The 12549-nt window shown below is 39.9% G+C and overlaps 1 protein-coding gene across 8 annotated transcripts in view; it reads right to left on the bottom strand.

Annotated features, from left to right (window-relative positions):
• Positions 1-10768, bottom strand: part of GK (glycerol kinase) — a 62670-nt gene extending 51902 nt beyond the window's left edge. For 6 of the 8 annotated variants that reach the window (XM_053936161.1, XM_053936162.1, XM_053936163.1 and 3 more), the window contains exons 1-5: positions 10625-10768; positions 3160-3233; positions 2461-2567; positions 1841-1918; positions 783-862 (exon numbers count right to left, since the gene is read on the bottom strand). In XM_053936161.1, the coding sequence (XP_053792136.1) occupies positions 783-862; positions 1841-1918; positions 2461-2567; positions 3160-3233; positions 10625-10690 (405 nt within the window). In that variant the 5' untranslated portion in view covers positions 10691-10768. Of the gene's footprint in view, positions 1-782; positions 863-1840; positions 1919-2460; positions 2568-3159; positions 3234-3567; positions 3630-4827; positions 4882-10624 lie in introns of those variants that run through there. The other 2 variants (XM_053936166.1, XM_053936160.1) reach the window with 2 other exon arrangements.
• Positions 10769-12549: the final 1781 nt, after the last annotated feature.

The raw sequence follows: 12549 nt of genomic DNA on the forward strand, positions 1-12549 counted from the left end.
TGACCAGTGCGATAATAGATAAAGATCAAAGCTGATCCAGATGCAGTTCAAAGATCATCTACGTGGATAAAGTTGTTTGCAGAAGGCCTGTCTTATCTAGGATATTTCCATATGACTAGAGTAGCTATAAGTAACAACAACAAAAATGGGCAGGACAACACAGGAAAGATGAAAATTGCATTCTACTAGAACCTGAAAATCAAGTAATTTTATACACTTTTGGATATCCATTTCCTGCCTGTAGGAAAACATACAATATAAAAAAATACATAATATTTATTCTATCAGTAAAGGACAACATTAATCAAACAATTGTGACACCTTTTTACAAGCATTTAGTTTCCGAATCGTTATATATATGCAAAAAAAGAATGAACTTGCTCTTTATGAATGATCTTCCTTTTTCTCAGATTGGATGCAATTAATTTCAATATTAAGGCATGAGAATGGATAATACATTTCGTACCAGTAAATTATTTCCTAATTTTTTTCCACTTGATCTTAATTTTTGTGTGCAATGTTTATTTTATATTGGCTAGATAGCACAGGATTAGGTCTCATTTCTGTAGTGAGATATTAAATAAGTGTTAAACATTTATTTTAAGGAAATAAAAAAAATTCTAGTCTCAGATTGGAGTCTTATGCTCATTTTTTATTATTTGACAAGCTAAGAAGGGACTAGAAACTACAATTGACTTTGTTTAGGGGAATTTTAAACACATCTGTCCAAAACATTATATATTGCAGCAGTTACCATTTAAATGTTCTAGAATACCTCCTACCTTAGAAAAAGTTTTGTTTTTTCCTGGAATTCTTTTAAGAAGACGTTCAACTGTTGACTGGGTTCTCAGGTCAAGCCACACTAAAACCATGAATAAAATGAATTGATCATGTGATTTAATACACAAAAAGTTACATGTTCAGCCTGCTTCTATGAAACCACAGCTCTTGCCAGTGAATTCCTGTCTATTTTTATCTTTTCATGTAGTTGAAAGAATATTGTAATGCCACTGTATTTTAAAGGAACTGTTGTAAAAATTAAAATGGTTAGATAAATTAATTTGATTTAGAAGAACATATTATTTGAGAAAAAAGTAGGATTTTCCATAAGTCAGATATTTACTTTATCAGAATATAAGAAAGTGACTAATGCTACTTTGCAGCAGACGATTGTGACTAAACGCAGAGGTTAAAACAAATAGCAGGTTGATTATTTACTATTATTTACTACTATAAACTTTCAAATAAAAGACTATGTTGTAGTTATCAAGGTATAGCTGGTTTTAAGATAAAGCTGTTTACTACATATATTTGACTATAGAAGAGTCCTGGTTTTACAGTCATACTATGTCAAACTATATCTGGCACTTGACCTAAAAAAACAATTCTAGACAATTACCATTTTTCAGCTGACAATATCTGAAAAGCTAAGGTAAGTTAAAAATAAAACTCTGAATATTAATAACTATTCATTAAATCATCAATAATTAAACATACTTAACATGATTTTCCTTTAAAGTTAAATCACCAGCACCCTGAAAATTTCAAAAGAAGTGATTGGGTGCGAGTCAGAGAATTTTGTGCCAGGAACCCCCTCAGGAACATTGTGGGGTATTTTGAAAACCAATAAAGTGATTTATTAAGTAACAATTTTTATGGACTAGACTTTTTTAAGCTGCACTGGTATATATACAAACATACATCTTACAACACAGATATCAAAAAAATCCAAGAAATTACTAGGCTAAGCCCACAACTAGATTTGCACAGGAAACTACAAAAGCATTTTTTCCACAACATGATCATATTATGATATTACATATTCAGAAAGCATAGTTACCAATAGCATTATAAAGAGGTTCTCCAGTTGTCTTGTCCCAAACCACTGTTGTTTCTCTCTGATTGGTGACTCCAATGGCTTCAGGACAAAACAGAAAGTATCCTTTTCAGAAGGTTTGTTTTCCCCTTTTGAGGGGGTGAGGAAGGGAACGGAGAGGTGGAGAGGAGGGAGGAACAGGTAAGGAGAAGTGGAAAGTAAATGGGAAATAAAAAGCTTCCAACCTTTTAAGGTATAATCTAGAAATATTACTTCTAAGAACTCATCTTTGCTGATTAACCTATATGCTCTAAACCTCTCTCTTTTTCAGCCACAAACTGAGACAGCAACAACACTAACAGGGGAAAACAGCTTTCCTAAATTAAAGTCCTAAACTTAATTTCAGAATTTCTTCATCACTTGTCTCTGTGATTTTACAAGATTAGGTTAAGTCTACTTTGTAGATTCTGCATTGCTAATACACACAAGGGACTTATTTTCTCATTATTCCTCCCCAAAAAACTGCTTTCAAATACAATTTAAAATTTTGAGGCTGGCACATGCTGCCACCTTTCTATTTATTAAGTTAAAAACTATCTGAATTGCTCAACCATAGCATGTTAAAGCCCTCTGGCGAAAAGTACCTCTTATGTTAGCGATGTTTATGTTCAGTTCATTCATTTTCTCACAGGTCTTTTCCACACATTCATATACAGAGTTTAATATTTCCTTTGGATCTTGTTCCACCCATCTTTAACAAACAGTAAACACCAGTTAAGAAAAACATACATAAAAAGAAAAAATAATACTAGTCTGAAAAACAAGCTGAGCATTTTAATACAAATATAGCTACAAAACATGTTTTACATATCTACAAACTACAAAAAGAATTTTGTTTTGTTTTGTTCTATACAGAGGGCATTGGCAGCAAATGCTAGGTCAGTTAGGAACAAACAAACAAACAAAACCTCAGAGAAGAAAGGAAGATATTTCTATGGACCAAGCTGAAGACTGTGATTCAAATATAAAAATTACCAGCTTTATTACCTTAAATGAGATGTTAAGTCTTATTTAAATTTTAGTTTTAAACTTTAACATTCAGATGTTATCTATGTAAATGAGTGATCAGAGCCAAACACCAAGTACGTTTAGTTTCCGTAACTCAGGCACATTCCAGACACCCAGTGGGAGATATTTTATTTATCCATTTTTTCTGCCCAGTCTTTTATAGCAGTTACTGTGCTACTAAGAATTATTAATCAACTTCAGTTTTGATGACTCACAGATAAAAATTCATTAGCTCTACCAAACTCTACACAAATTTAAAAAAAAAAAAATCATACCCTTCTCTAGGGAATTCTTGCTTTATTTCCACTTGATGGTGACTCAAGAGCTCTGCTGTTTCTGCATTAAAAACCTGCAAATAAATTTAAAAACCTGCAAACAATTGAATTTTCTACAAACACAGAAGTTTAAACGACAATAATTAACATTTATTCTTTTCAACAAATGCAGTGTTGTGACAAGAGATAGTAATTTTCTATCATCAACCCCAATATCTATATAACAAGGATTCAGATACATATACTTTTAAAATTAAGGTAGGCAAAGATTATTTTGGCAAACTTTGCTGTCACTGTCAATTTTAATGGCTTTCTTATTTTTCTTGATGGGTTGGAAAAGAATCAGATATTTTTCTGGGGTGGTTATAGAAATTAAACTATTAGAATATCACTCAATAAAACACCCACTGTGGTTGATAATAGCATTTCTTTAGCTCTTGCTGTGTCACTCTATTGCCAGAGTTATCTGTGTGTTTTCTTGGGTTAGCTCACTTTTAGGAAGAGTGAAAATCTGTGACAAAACACAGAAGGGATCAAACTAAAGAACAAGAAAGTACCTAAACAAAATCCATTTTGTTTCAAAACAAACTACAAGTACAGAGCTCATTAACAATCTGACAAGAATGCCACTGCAGCAACACAACCCATCAAAAAAGAACATGCCGAAAAGTAACTTAAATTTGGGTACTCTACAATAAAAACCAGCAGAGTAGAGAATCACAAGGACTCTCTTCAATGGGTGTTCTTAAAGAATCCCAAGTTAGAGGGTCTACCTTGCAGCAGAAGCTCATGGAGAATAAACAACAACCCTCATTAACCAGCAGTGGCCCGTTCCCAAAAGGAATCTCTGCCGAGGCCAAGCTGAGGGTTACCCGGTTAAACATTCAGCTGAAGTGCACAGTGAGTGAGCCAGAGTGCCTGGCTGGGCAGTGGTGGCAATCCTGGGAGAACACCTCTTTCTCCCCAGCACCATGCAGAATCTTTGTGGTGAAAAATGTTCTGGGACCTAGAAAGCAAAATCTAGCAGCAGGTTCAGGTGAACTGCAGAACATGTCAGCAGGGCACCATCCTACCTTTTCATGGCAAGCAGAGCTGAGCCAGATTTAGAAACCACTTGCATGCTAAAGAAATAAAATTCAGTTATATCCATCCACCCTCTAGGATACAACTGAATCTATTCTATATTTGTTAATGCTCTCTTCTCATTCCACAAATTTTAGAAATTTCTCTTAAAGTTTTTAATCCATAAACACCTACACAGTACACTTTACTCTGAAACTATTAGAACAACTCTGACAAAAAGGAATGAAGTTCTGATTCTCCAATTTCTTTGGAACCTTAAAGAGTCTCTTTAGAGTGAAACTTTGAAGTTTAGAAACATTCTACTTATATACTAGAATTGCAGAATAATTCAGGTTGAAAGGGACCTTGAGAGATCTCTAGTACAACCTCTGCTCAAAGTAGGATCAGGAATGAGATTAGATCAAGTTGCTCAAGAACTTTTCTAAGCAAGTCTTGAAAACGTCCAAGGATGAAAACAGCACAAACTCTGGAAAACACTGAAAGCTCCACTGCCCAGAAAAGGAGTCTTAAAAAGGTACACGATCATTCTTTTCTGCTATCAGCTCAAAAGATTATATAGAAAGAGCACCACTGAATTATTTTTACTTTATTTACTTATCTGTGTTTCATCTACCAGCTCAGGCTTGACAGGAATCTATCCTATTAAAAGAGAAAGCTCTGTCAGTCCTACACATTTGGAAGCAACTTGCATAATGCGATATGGATCTCAAAATGCTACACCACATACTTAATGGAGAGACTGTTTTGCATGTATGCAGTACGATTTCTTTATTTGAAATTGCCTTTCTGCCAAAAGCATATTCAAATTTACTAGGTTTTTAGAATAAAGACAGAAAGATAGTAGACTTTTTATTTAACCTGTATGTTAATATGTTATGTATCTGACATACTAGCAATGTTAAATATAATGTGGTAATCATTCACCACTAATCACTCTATTTCTTGAAAGAGAAGGTAATGAAAAGGATTCCTACTGGTAGCAGGAAGCACAGATTCAATTAGACAAAGTCGTCAAGTGAATTTGGAGTGTGTGACTTGCAGATACAGCAATAAACTGACAGGAATACATTTTCAATGGAAGTAATAGCACTATAAATGCATAGATTTTTTCATATCCATAGAGAAGAACTAGGCAAACACTTTGCTAATCCATCACAAACAAACCTGCAAGCTTCTGACATTCTCAACAAAAGCAACAGACACTCCCTGTTATTCAGGGCAAAGGATTAAAAAGTTTCACTGGGAGCAGTCCCTGTTTGAGGCCAGGTTGGACAGGGCCCTGTGCACCCTGGTCTAGTGGAAGCTGTTCCTGCCCATGGTTGAGGGATGGAACCAGGTAAGATCCCTTCTGACCCAAGTCATTCTATGATTCTATGACTTCTACACTGATAAACAGAATTCTGATACGTGGAAAGATGAATGAGTCACTAAATTTAAACCTACAAAATTATATATAACATAGGGAATAAACATATGGGACCTCAAAGCCTTCCTTTCCCCACTCCCTCCAAAAAAATACTACTGTTATCAAAAAAAAAAAAAATCCCTATACAGTCCTTGTTTGACAGTCGAGAGATAGAAAAATAAGTGAGAGTAAGTACGAATAATTCAGATAAGGTCAATACATCCCTGTTGAAACAGGTTTGAAGTGTATTTCTGTACTTTGTTGGGACTAGAGGCTTTCAATCCTTTCATATTCATTAAGAACTGATTCCAGTTTATGCTACTGATCTCTCAGTTTCGTGTGTGGGGGAAAGCCAAAGTCAGTTTTGCCCTAATTTTATCAGCAGTAGTAATGAAGAATTGTCTAGGCTATTTGGACTTGTACAGCTGTCTTGAACAGAGATGAAAGTGAAAGCCACCAGATATGTACTGAATTCCCTAGTGAGAGATTAAAGAAAAGGAATAAATAACATTGTCCCTGTACTTCCCAACAGAGAATTAGAGCTTGAGCCCTGAGTCTCAGGACTGCAGAGAAGAAAGGCCTACATAGGTGTTCCTGTATGTGAACAAGCAGAGAGGCACAGGGGTTGATCACTTAATTCAAGCTTTTTATAGGGTCTTTAATATAATACATCACATCACATAAAGGGGTACAGTTACATACTATTATATATTATTGTGTATTATATTTATGTTTTGTTATCTTAGTGGAAAATAATTCATATCAATGAGTTGTAACAGTTTTCAAGGAATGAACAGAAATATAAGGTTCATGGAAGTGATGAAAGAAGCTGCACAGCTGAAAAGACAATAATGAAAACAGATTTTAAAAGTAACTTTTCATATCTCTCAAACTTTGTCATGTAACTCTGCCTGCAGAAAAGCTATTTCTGTTATTCTATGCGGTATCTTCATGAGTTTCTGTCAAGCTGGAACAGCCATGGCTTTGCAGGCAAACAAGCTCAGAGCTGGAGTTCTGAAATTGCATTGAAATCCACCCAGCTGGGGCAAGGATGAGAGACAAACAATCATTTCCCTCTCCAGTATTTAACTAGGAGTAGCATAGCCAGAATTTATGAATAAGTACAAGTTTAACAAGTCTCCTAGAAATTACCTTTCTTGGAAGGCTCATGATGAACAGATCTCCCTCACCATCTAGGAAATGCTTACAATTATGGGATTTAAAAGTAAAACTACACTGTATTTTAAGTGATAAGAGGTAGGGAGAAAACTGTATTGACAATATTTTTAACCCTTCTTGCTAGTTATACAATCAAGTTTTTCCCAAATGGTCATGTTACTTCAATAGAGGGGTAAAATGAATTACCCTCTGAAGAGAAAGCTCAATGGTTATGAATGTCTTCCTTACGTAAAATCAGGTTTTGTTTATTGAAAAGAATGCTTGCAGTGTGATATAGCTTTATTTGATTGTTTCTTATGGAGACAAAGTAAGGGAAAAAAATATTTCACAGAAGTGGGAAAAAAGGTTCTGTGTCTGACTGACAAACTTATAACTTAAAGTACTGTGTGGGTACTTCACTGTGTCTTTCAATTCTTGCTGTTCCTGGATAAAATGACAGAAACACTATCCAAGAGATCAAACAATGGTTCAATTGGCCATTAGCTCCATAGATCCTGAGACTTTTCACAAAATAAGTTACAGCATATTTTTATGATTCTTGAGTAATATGAAATGGAACATCAGAGAAGAAATTATTTGATAAAAATAAGTTTGAATCTGTTACCCAGGTTCAACCTAACTTAACAGAAAAGTTACAATCTTAAAAATAATTGCAGTTCATTTTGTAAAAGTAGCTATTAAAGGTAAATATCCAAAATAGGGTTTGTGAAGGATAAAGCTGCAGCATAAAACTATCACTGTATGTGTGTTGTCTGAGAGGCAAGGCTAAAGGAGTGACAGTAACAGAAATGCACCTGAGTTCTGTTGCTTCTTTAGCCTCTGTGCTCATACAGCCTCCTCATTCAAAAACAGGAGAAACAAAACTTGTGTTTCCACACAGGATAATTTACTCTGAATCTCAGGAGGTCACCTAGCCTAACTCGCTGCTCAGGTAAGCCTGAATTTAAAATCAGGCTGTTCAGGGCCTCTTTTAATCAGGCACTGAGTAGCTGCAAAGATAGAAATTCCACACACCTTCTCATCCCTGATCCAGAGCCCTCATAGTGAAATATTGTTTCTTTACATCTATTGGACATTTCACTTGCTGCAGCTTGTGTTCACTGCCCACTTTCTTTTCCTGTGCATGTCTGAGAAAAGGCTGGTTCTGTGTTCTCCACAAACTGTGGACTGAGGACACCCCTTAAGTCTCTCTTGTGAAGAAAGAACCCTTGGTCTCCCAACCCTCCTTCCATGGCCTTGTGTTGCAGCACAGGGATTCCTTTGGCTGGATGAAATCCAGTTCTTCCAGCTCTCATTCTCTGCAGGGTCCAACATCAGACACAGCGCTCCAGATGCTGCTTCCTAAGTGCTACACAGATGGCAACAATTACTTTCTGAACTTTTCTTAATGTGCACCACCACAAGGATGCATTGCTCACTTATATCCAACTTGATGTCCAGCAGGAGTGTGAATTTTTTCACTAAGCAGCTTCATAGCATTCTGTCTTGAGTGCAAAGCTTTGTCTGACTTTATGAATATTCTGGCAGGCCCCTTCTCCGACTGGAATTTCAGTCAACTGGTCACCTCCCTCTAAGAGAACATCCCAACCCACCCCTGTGGTTGTCAATGAAAATACTGTGGGGTATCAGTCCTTGCTACTGACTGTTATGGACACCACTGGTAAATCTGCCACCTTTAATTGTAAATTTACACTCTGAACTGATGACACTACTCTTTGGCCCCATTGAACCAGACAGTTTTTCACCCATGAGAACTCTTTAACCAGCTCAAAATCTTATGTCTTCTGCTTAAAAAATTAGATAACAGTTGCACTGAACTACTGAATACACAAGTGCAACGTAAGCAGCAAGTTGATTTTGACTTGTGACTTGGTGATGACAAAAACTGTTGGAAACATTACATTTAAAAAAATGTAGAGAGATCACTGAGAAATGTAACAAAAACAACTAAAAGCAAAAGACCAGCAGAGCCAAGGAAATAATTTAGGCACAGACAACAATACATTACATTCTGGCTTAAAATATTTCAAGGCAAAATCTCTCTTCCAACTGCAGCAATCCCTTTCCAGGACAGAGTTCTCCAGATACACATGTTGTTATCGGAATGACTGAGGTGAGTTGCATCAGATCTCTGCACATTTTGCCCACTTCTTTCCCTCTTCCCTGTGTTCTGATTTAACTCAGTGATCATGTATCTTATTTGCTCAAGCTCATGTAATTTTATTATCATAATGACATGATCACACTGACAAGTTTAAGACAATGCTGTCTGTTGACATGAGTTGAGACACTGAGATGGATACAAGAATTTAAAAGTGGCAGACATGATATACTTCTTGAAAAAATTAGGAAGCATCTGAATCCTCTTGTAGGCAGGCAAAAATCTCCCCAGCTGCATAAAAGCCATTGATGAATGTGTGTAGTGTAAGAAATTCCTCCTAAGAGGAACTTGCAAAAACACTTGTAAAAAGAACTTAAGTTTTACTTCTACTAGTGTTATCCTTTTAGGATAAGAAAAAAGTTTACTTGGCATATACATAAAAGCAGATAGAATTTAACTTAATGCATTACAGGGACCTTCTTCAAGTTCGTTCCCAAAAAGGACTTCTGACTGGCATCCAAGACAGCCCACTGGTGTCATTTGTCAGTTTGGAGTTTCTCTCCACCCCCAGAGCTGTGTTTTCTCATTTGACAATCGCATGAAGGTCGTGATATTGAGTAATAATGGTAACATAGGTCAAGAAGATATTCTAGTCTGCTGCTTCGTGAAGGAACATTTCACATGGGGGAAGCATTAAAAAAAAAAAAAATCAAGGGCAAACCAAAACATTCATCTTCCCAATTCATTCTTTGCACATTTGACAATGTTTTATATCTAGTAAGTATTTCTATTCCACTTCCATGGAGGAAACTGTCATAGGGCCTTAATTAAGTCAAACTACCATGACTTATCTGACTAGGGAACAGAATATTTGCAGAGATTTGCAAGCCAGAAGTATCTATAGTAAGTTTCATACATAACATTAGTTACAGCCTATTGCATAATACAGAAATAATCCTTCAACTTCAATAGATCCTTCAACTAAAGGGTCAAATATATGATTAATATATTAATTCTCCTATCCTTAAACTTATCTTCCTCTAGTGTTTAAACAAATCACTGTTTCACAAGGTGTGCAGGTTCAGCCACCTGGATACCTACAGTGCACAAGACGCACTGACATTAGGGCTGGAACTGCAGCAGTCACTCCAGCAGGCCCCGGGCAGGTTTCAGCCGGGAACACAGTGGACTTACCGCATTGCTCGAACACCAGCTAATCACAGTCACCGAACTCGCACGGATCTATTTCCCCAGTGCCTGAGGACCTTGTCCATTTGATTCCGTTCGGGACGAGATACCCGACAGATTGAAAGCCTGACAGATTGCAAATTGCTCGGAGCAGCGGGATCTCGCAGTCCCCCGGAGCGGCAGCAAGGGACGCTGGTCCCGGGCTCGCCCCGGGACCGCTCCCCGCGGGACGGGCGCTGCCCCCCGCGCAGCGGCGGGAACGCGACGGAGGGACAGCGGCGGGTCCGGCATCCCCGGGCCGAGCGGCGCCGCTTCTCCGGGAGACAGGAGGCTGCAGCCGGGACGGCGCAGCGCGGCCCTGCGGGCCCGTTCCCCCGCCCTTCCCCAATGGCAGGGCAGAGGCCCCCGCCGGGATGGAGGGGAGTGAAGGCGTGGAAGCCGCGGCTCCCCTCAGGCCGCGGGGGCGCCGCCTGCCCCCGGTGCCGCCCCGATGGCCGCGCTGTGCTCACCAGGAAGCGGGTGGAGCTGGTGCCCTGATCGATGGCTCCCACCAGCGGCCCCAGCGACGCGGCCATGGGGCCCCCTCAGCGCCGGCTCCGCTCCCGTAACGGCCGCGCCGGCAGCTCGCGGCCGGCGGCGCGTGGCTGCCGGGGTGAAGCCGGCGGGGGGGGGCGGGGCGGGGGGCGCTGCCTCGCGCATTGTCAGGCCGCAGCCAATCAGAGCCCGGGGCGCGGCGGGGGCGGAGCGCCGGGGGCGGGGCCCGGATCGCGGAGGGGCGCGAGAGGGGCGTGTCACGTGACGAGCGGCGCGCGGCACGCCCCCTTCCTCGCCGCGGCCCAGAGCCCCTGAGGCGGGGGCGCGCGGGCGGCCCGCGGCGGGCGGGCAGCGGGAGCGCGCAGGGCGCCCTGAGGGCGGCCCCGGTCGCTCCGGGAGAGCGGCGGGATCCCTTCGCGGGTCACTTGTGCCTGGAGGCGGCGTTCCACGGAGCGAAGCGTGTCTCGCTCGTTAGCGGGGAGAGGGGAAAGAAACCCCACGCTCTCTGAGGCGGGACCCCGCTGGGGAGGTGCCAAGCCTGGGTATCCCTGGAATCAGAGCGAATGCTGCCGAGGAACAGTGCAAGGCTGAGCGATGAGGGATGACCGAGATATGTTCTACGTATTTATGATACATCTCCAAGATATGTTCTACGTATTTATGATACATCTCCAAAGCGGCTTCTTTTGTCTTTTAAAGCTTTACCCTGTGACATGCAGAGATATTCATTGGCTTTAAAAAAATGGAATCTCTGTCTTCCTTCCTTACAGCTTGTTGGTAACTTGTGGTTCCAGAAAAACCGCTGGTGTTGTAAGAGCCGGGATGGAATTGCAGAAGGCAACAATGCTGACTGAAGGGCCTGAAAAGTTACCAGTGACACACGGCGCCAGTAAACCAGCCCTCACAGACACCATTAAAAGATTTGCCTTTGCCATTACTCCACGTTACCAGTAGCTGTCCAGACTTGGGCTGTTTTGCTGCAATTGCTCCGTGATAAGCAAAATCTGATTGCTGCCACTTGGGAAAGCTTTGTGAGATACCTTACCCAGCTCTTTCATTTTTTTGTTTGATAGTGCTTCAGCTGGCATCGAGGAGCCTTGGATGGTGCGTGAACAGCACTTACTGCTCATGTGTAATGGCAGGGGATTAAATTGCAGCCCTTAACTACAACATCTGAAATAAGACAAATACAGTCTTGTGGCAAGATCCACATCCAAATTTTCAAGACTTACTGTAAAGTAGCACGTGGACTGCTTGCCAAATATTATCAAAGACTTTCTGTTATTATCAAATCTTATCACCAAGGCTGGTATTATTTTTTTCTTGGAACCTAGCTATAGTTTAGAATCATCTTCCTCAAGAGTATGCTGCAACCCTTGGAGAAAGATCCACAGAGTTTGTCCTCGAAGGTCATAATGATCCCTCCTGGCTTTGCCAAAGATCCCCCCTCTCTATTTCCCTCACTTGTCACAGGGAGCTTCTACTCTAAAGCCATGGCCACAAACTGATGTTCATTAGGAAAACTTATCCAAGGCTACAGCTTCTCCATGTAGATTAGGAATTCAAGGAATTAATCCCATGGGATCTTAGTTAAAGCTGAATTAATTAGTATAATTCCTAGGAAAAGTGTAGGGTTTGTGTTATTTCTTTTTTCTCTTTTAAAAGCTGCAGTATTCTGTTCTGAGTGTATTTTAACTCAAGATAGGATGTGACAATTTTCATCAAAGGTTGAGGCTTCTATAGATCCAAGAAGGGAGGAAGCAATATTGTGACAGACATTTATGTAAAACATGAAATAGCACTGCACTGTTAAGGATTAATGAGTTACTGAAATTCTCTAGGAGTTTCCTTAGGTGTTCTTTAGCAATGCCTGTGAATGTTTATAGACGAGGAACAGGAG

This window comes from Vidua chalybeata, chromosome 2 (assembly GCF_026979565.1).
Source record: "Vidua chalybeata isolate OUT-0048 chromosome 2, bVidCha1 merged haplotype, whole genome shotgun sequence".
NCBI lineage: Eukaryota > Metazoa > Chordata > Aves > Passeriformes > Viduidae > Vidua > Vidua chalybeata.